Source organism: Pyrus communis, chromosome 2 (assembly GCF_041283825.1).
Source record: "Pyrus communis isolate YQ-2024b chromosome 2, ASM4128382v1, whole genome shotgun sequence".
Taxonomy (NCBI): Eukaryota; Viridiplantae; Streptophyta; class Magnoliopsida; order Rosales; family Rosaceae; genus Pyrus; species Pyrus communis.
In genome coordinates, this window is record NC_142566.1 from 13,233,007 (window position 1) to 13,240,651 (window position 7,645).

Sequence of the window (7,645 nt, forward strand, 5' to 3'; positions counted from 1 at the left end):
ATTCTATGCAGATTTGAAGGGAGAGATTAATGGAAAAAATGCATTAATTTAAAATCATATCATATTAATATATGTTAAGGCAAAAAAGAACTAATAATGTTATACTTGCCTTAAGATTTCGTAATTGTTTTTCAAATTTGCATAAAATTGGATAATTTTAATTTAATCTTGTCATTTTCTTACCAAATGAAAATCTGAAAGAGCACTATAAAATAATTTACCTATGTTTAAAAAATATAGGTAAATTATTAGGACATGTGTATTATAATAAATTTGCCCTGTGTATGTAATGATACATGCAAAATAATTTACCTATAAAATAAAAAATGTTATTTGATTCAAAATAAATTTATCTATATTTTATATAATAATATAGGTAAATTATTGCACACATATATATTAGTAGTAAAATGTGCCCAATATATATAATAATGCATGAAAATAATTCACCTACAAATAAAGGAAATTTGATTAAAAAATAATACATCTACTACTTTTTGTTTATGAATTTCCATTTCTTTTTTTTTATTACAAACATAATTTATGTACAATATAATTTACCTATTGTTTAATCTTATAAGAAAATAATGTATCTACTATTTTTTTTTTTTTTTTTTGTCGAATATCTATTGTTTTATTTTAATGGAGATAATTTGTCTTGGTTTAGTTTTTACGAAATAATTTAGGCACTATTTAACTTTACAAAAATTATGGAACCACTACTTTAATTTACCTACAAAATAAATGCTATTTGATTCAAAAATAATTTACTTATATTTTACATATAAATATAGATAAATTATTTTTAACACGCATATATAATAACAAACAAAAAATGCCTAATGTATGTAAGAATCTAGGTAAAATAATTTACCTACACTATAAAAGAATATTAATTGGTTCTTTGTTGTTTTTATCAAACAATATTATTTGATGCAAAATAACTGATTGTACAAAAGATTTTTTTTTTTATACAAAAAATGTGCCCATAATTGTTTATGAACATGGCTAAATTAATATATATATATATATATATATATATATATATATATATATATAGACACACACACTCACACACACATACTTACATATACAAATGTTCCTAATATTTATCATACAAGAAAGGTAAAATTTCCATATGGGGTTAATTGATAATTAGGGTGAGTAATAATATTTATTAACATAATTAGGGTTTTGTGACTTAAGTTGTAAATATGTGATAATAATTAGTTACATATTTGTCTACATGACACTCTATTTGAAATTTGAATTTTATTTGCATGTTTAATATTAAGTGAATTTTTGTTTGGAAAATAAGAGTTCCAATGGCCTTTTTCTAGAGAACCTTTATTACTATACATATTATGCCGAGAGCCAACACAACTGCATACCTGTTCTAACATCAAAAGGGGTTTGGTGCGAAACAAAAAATTAGGACTACACTTCACTTTACTTCACTATATATCTATCGTACATTTCCTATAAATTTATCGTATATAACGTTGCTTTTTAGTTGGCTCGAATTCACGCATTAAACTAAAAACTTTGACCATAATTTTTTGAATCATCAATATATTTACATTAATTAAGGCGTGAGGAGAAAAAATTGGTTACAAATTAACTTGTTATTCATCAGATTTAAATCTAAGATCTCTCATTTACAAGCGATAAAGAATATCACTAACTGTAGTGCTAAGTGACAATATTGAACATATTTAGATATTGTACAAAAAAATTAATCTTCGAGTTTTCATTCCCGTATTGCAACAAAGAAGTGATATATTAGCGTCAAATGCAAAGATTTTTATTCCATTATAATATAAAATACTGTCATTTGGCCCCAAAGAAAATAATATTTGCTCAATGATATTTTAAAAAGAGATTGAGCTTACTATTTTGACTCCAATGATATTACAAAAACAGATAATTGAGTACTTTTCTCAAGGAAAGCAGTTTAAGGGTTTGAATACTAAGTTTATTTTAGTCTGAGCGTTCAATCAGATCAAACTCACTAAGTTTATCACTTGATTCACGACAAGCTAGCTCCTATATATATGCACTTTGAGATCCTAACACTCCGGCCATCGACAGTACGTACGGATAAGAAGGTTTTTACCATTGACTCCACGTTAAGAAATAGGAAAATAAACTTTTATAAAATAGAAAAGAAAACGTTATTAAGAAAACATAAAAATAGAAATGTACATGCATTTTTACCATTCGTCATCAAACCAAAAGTAATTGTCTCTCTTTGTGCAATTTGAAAATAGAAAGTTCCTTTTTTTTTTTTTAAATTCAAAAAATAGAAAGTTAGAATAAAGCTAAACCAAAAACACGAACCTTGGTGAAAGGTTTGTTTATAATACAAAAAGAATTTGTGTGGAAAGCAGGTGGCACCAACCGACAGAGAAGGAGAAGCATGGCTTAGTTTTCTTGGCTTGGAAATGAAGGGATATGAATAGGTATGGCAGTTAGAACCACTCTCTCTTCCTCTCTATCACACACACACACACACACACTCTTTCTCTAGCTAAGTCTTTCACTCGTACGAACCCAACACAACAAAACCTACTCTTGATGTACGGACGTCCATCCCTTGGTTCTAGCTTTGACTCGGCGGCGCCACCGCCACAGAAAAAGTCTCTTACTATCTAACCCTCCGTCCACTTGTCACAATGTCGTCACATCCCCCAGCTCTTCAAGAACTCCCACACCGCCTCTCTCTTTTTGTCCCATATTCACAAATTCAATCCAAACCAGCACTTCAACTAAAAACTAGGACCTCCAAATTATCGCCATACAACCCCACAATTCTTTCCACTACAAGAACATACACCTTTTTTCCGTCTTCCATTCTTGACCCACTTCCATCACCACCATCTTTCTCCATCCATCTCTCCTCTATAATTTTGCTTTATTACCTGATTTTGGTTTTTTTTTTTGTTTTTGGTTTTTTAATTAATGGCTTTGATTGTCGACCAGCAATCAAGCTTCAAACATTTCTGTAAAATTTGCAAGAAAGGTTTTGGGTGTGGTAGAGCGTTAGGAGGGCACATGAGGGCACATGGAATAGGGGATGAAGGTCACATCGACGACGATGATCCTCCGAGTGATTGGGAGGACAAACTCGGCGGCAATGTACCCTCCACCAACAAGTGCATGTATGCCCTAAGAAAAAACCCAAATCGCCTCAAAAGCTGCCGGGTTTGTGAGAATTGTGGCAAAGAATTCTTGTCCTGGAAATCCTTCCTTGAACATGGGAAATGTAGTAGCTCTGTAGATGCAGAGTCCCTTGTGTCCTCGCCGGGCTCTGATGGGGAGGATGGGACTGGTGGCAGCCGGCGAGGATGTGGGTGGTCAAAAAGGAAGAGATCATTTAGAGCCAAAGTGGGAAATTTCAGTCCACTTTGCCCATCAAATGAGGAAGAAGACCTTGCCAATTGCTTAATGATGTTGTCTAATGCCACGGTGGATCCAATGGAAGTAGAACCAGAAGAGTCTTGTGCTTCGGCTAGCAAAGAGGAGGAACGAAGAAACCCTATGAACATAATGAGTCCTATGTCACGTGGGTTGACAATTGACAACAATAAGTTGAAGGGGGTCGCTAATAAATGCTTGTTCGAATGCAAAGCATGCAAGAAAGTGTTCAATTCCCACCAAGCATTGGGCGGTCATAGGGCTAGCCACAAGAAAGTTAAAGGGTGCTTCGCGGCCAGGCTTGATCACCTCGAAGATAGTATGGCCGATGATGATGTCATCACACATGAAGAATTCTTTCCCAATAAATCCAATTCAACCCTACAATTCGATCATGGGTCTAATACTCCATCAGCTTACACCTCGAAGAGAAAATCGAAGGTGCATGAATGTTCAATATGTCATCGTATATTCTCATCAGGGCAGGCATTGGGTGGGCACAAGAGGTGTCATTGGATCACGTCCAACTCCACGACAAACACGTATACTCTAGCCAAGTTCCACGAATTTCAAGAGAGTTTGGAGCAACAAATGATGAACCAAAAGCCCATGTTTGATGCTTTGGATCCACTTGATCTGAAGCTTGATCTTAACCTACCAGCTCCAATGGATGAGAATGGAGTAGGTAGAAGAGATCATCCCAATCCATCAAGCTTGGATGTCTCTACAGATTTCTTTTTACAGCCATGGATTGGGACAAAGGAGGAGGACAATCCCCAACACCATTCACACCACCAAAACGACAATGACAACATTAACAACGACGGCTATAATCATAATAACAACAACAATAATAACAGCAGTGATGTTTCAATGCAGAATGTGGTTGATGAAGCAGACAGTAAGGTAAAGTTAGCAAAGCTGAGTGAACTAAACGATATTACCAACAGTGGGGGCTCCTCACCATGGTTGCAGGTGGGGATTGGTTCAACAACTGATGTTGGAGCTGACCCATAATTTCATGTCAAGGAATGTGAGATTTTCTCAGCACTCTCTCTCTCTCTCCCCCCTTTTTGTTCAAAAATTTTTGTACCAAGAAAACTGTAATTTTTACAAACAAGCCATAGCTCAACGTTCTTGTTAAAACTTATTTTTGAACTGTTAATGTACATTATAGAGGGTGAATAGGAACCCATAGAAGCCCCAAACCCTTCATGCATAGCATGGTTTATACTTCGACTAAATCATTGTACTTTATCTATATGATTTTTCTTGTTAAAAATTGTTTGGCAAAGAAAAAAAGATTCAAGTGCTGTCATGATATATAGTAAGAATTTTTTAGTGTCACCCCACCATACACAAAACAAAAGAATATTTTTAATTTGGTGCTCCTCTCTTACACAATTAGAATTGGTAGAGACTAAAGTTTGAGTCTACATTAGCAGCTGGTGCTTTTGGTGTTGATCTTAAGCTTAGAATCATTTTAAACTTTTGTGCAATTATCTTGTTCTTTATAAATCTTAGACACCAAACTGTTAACCTTTACCAAAAATAAGACTTGTTACAATCCTAAACCAATCGATCCAATCTGATACAACCAATTTTGATCAATTTCAATGACTTTTGGAGATCAACTGACATATTTGCTCGTGAGAGTCCAATCAAATCTAATATAATCCAATCTGCTAGTTGGTTTCTTTCTTTTTTTTCTCTATCTCAAATGTATTTGAAATTCAATTGACTGTGATTAACTTCATTATATGGAATTGTGTTTGGTATATGAATGAAGTAAAACATTAGAATTTAACATTTACTTTATATTTCGCATTTACATTTATCAAAAATTGCTTTGATTAATTGGACTGGATTTATGATAAATGTTTGGTGTTTCAATATTTTTCTTTCCAGTTAAACCAAGCCAATCTGGTATCAGTTAATGCAAATGGAACAAATATCAACAATTGAGGAAACGACCACCCACTTTTCACCCCTAATTGCCCCTACTCTAATACTGCTATCGCACCAACACCAGCAGTCATACTCACTACAAACAATTGATGTAAGAAAACCTTTAACGATATTTATAACCAACAAACTTAATAGCGTAAAAGGTAGAAGGAGATAAAGGTTGGAATTTTCTTTTTGAATTAGTAAATCAGACTTCAGTCAGAAGTTCTGTTAGTATAGTTGCCAAGACCTTCACATTTTTCTGTAGACACAACTATCAGAATATATACTTCCATCCGCGGGGTAAACTGGGAAATCTGGTTGCCTAGGTATATTATAAAAGCAACTGGAGCTGACGTAATGAAGGTTAGTTAGTGAGGAACCGTGAACTTGGATATTACAGGTGGTAACGATGACATACAGTGAAATTTTTTTGTGCTGGCTGAATCAAAAATATTAATTTATAGTGGTGGTTGTTTGGACGAAAGTTATGTATTGGGCCTATTGAAGGCCCAACTCACTAAGTAAACAAAGCCTAAATGGGTGTTTAATTTCAAGGCAAATGAACAGTGAGCATGCTCACTCTTTTAAAAGTGCTTTATGACGTGGTGTCATGGGTGGTGAGAGAGCCCTCGTTCACACTTGACGAAGGTCAAATCAGTCAGATTTTACAGAGAAACATTTATTTCTAGTGACTGTCTCGTAGTTCTAGAGGGACAAAGGCTCAATTCGCAAGATGCAAACTTACTCTCTAAGAGTAGCCACATAAATAACTGAGATTAGAGAGGAATAATCTAAAGGGTAAAGACATAGACTCAAAGGGAAGATTGTTTAATAGAAGACAATAGAAGGGCAGAATAAAATGATACTTAACTCAACATATAGAAAGACTTCAAAGTTCTGCAAACCGACTTTTTACAAATTATTTTTGCAATTCAAAGCATCTTTTCCTCTTCTTCATTGTACTTAAACTTTAATAAACTTTGTTGCATTGCATGTAGTATTGATTTCCTTTATTAAAACTTACTTTCCAAACACTCTACCAACTTGCAAGAACTTGCCTGTCTAGCATTGGAACTTGCTCAAATAGGTTTACGTTTTATTCAAATGCTTGTATTTTTTATTTCTGTTTGAGTTATTACCTGTTTTGTGCAAGTTTTTATTTTACTGATTAACATTTGATAAGCATCTAACTTTCTTTTATTTCATGTCTTTCCTCTCTATCATTATTTGCATTACTTTCATTATTTATATTTACCTAATAGCTGCAAACATTGTTAGACTCAGATCTGATTAGCTTGTGTTGTCTCTTGGCATAAACACATACAAAAAAATTAAAAAAAATTGTAAAGTCTTTGGCAACTAGGCGTAGAAAATAACTTAACGTAGATTTAAACTCTTTATGGCACTGCTATTTGATAAGAAACTCGATATACTTGTGGTGCAAGCAAACAACTTAATAAACAACATACAATCAATCAATTTTTTGGTCTAAACTAACAGTGCCACACCTAAAAATAACAAATTAAAAAGAGCCGGAAGGCCTGCTCAAGGCCTCCAAAATGCACCTTTAAACTGACACATTGAGTTCACCATCCTCACGAGAGAAGTTGTGTGCAAATCGCAAATCCATCAACATATAATTGTAGCACACCCAGTGTGATCATCATTGTGTTGTATGCCAAACCACCAAAAAAAAGATAAGGATTCAAGATGAAGGTTTAAAGCTACTTCGCCACATCTTGCCAAACCAACGAAAATGGTTGAGAAAGATGGTGAACTCACTCATAGTCAAAGTCCTAAAACTGATGAAAGTTCTACTCATTTGGGTCACTCAGGCAAAGAAATGTCCAATGAAGAATTGTAATCAACCATTCTCCAAGTGATGAGGAGTATGGAGGCAGCTGTAATTGACACCAAAGGCAAGACCAACAAGCTTTGTAGTGCCACTTACGAGCTGAAGAGAAAGTTTGAGACAAAATTTTCTAATTTAACCCACCAAGTAAACAACACCAATCTTTAGTTTAAAGACCAGAGTTAAATCTGGGAAAATGAGAAGTTGTTATCCTCCCCTTCTCCCCCCCCTTCCCCCTCGCCTGATGCTAAGGATGAATAACTTAGAGACAAAGTTGTATGCACCAGCTCCAATAAAGTAGTCAGGATAAAGCAAAACTAGGCATACTATGTTGCTTCAACTAGTAGTGGAGGGTTCAATGGAAAATCTTTTCCCCCAAAGTTGACAACACCACCACTTTATAAGCCTCCATTAATGGCCAATTAG

General features: G+C 34.2%; 1 protein-coding gene across 1 annotated transcript; it reads left to right on the plus strand.

Moving 5' to 3' along the window:
* Window positions 1–2,573: 2,573 nt before the first annotated feature.
* Window positions 2,574–4,735, plus strand: LOC137747926 (zinc finger protein ZAT9-like). Its single transcript, XM_068488052.2, has one exon. The coding sequence runs from the start codon at window positions 2,962–2,964 to the stop codon at window positions 4,432–4,434; it is 1,473 nt and encodes a 490-aa protein (XP_068344153.2). The 5' UTR covers window positions 2,574–2,961; the 3' UTR covers window positions 4,435–4,735.
* Window positions 4,736–7,645: the final 2,910 nt, after the last annotated feature.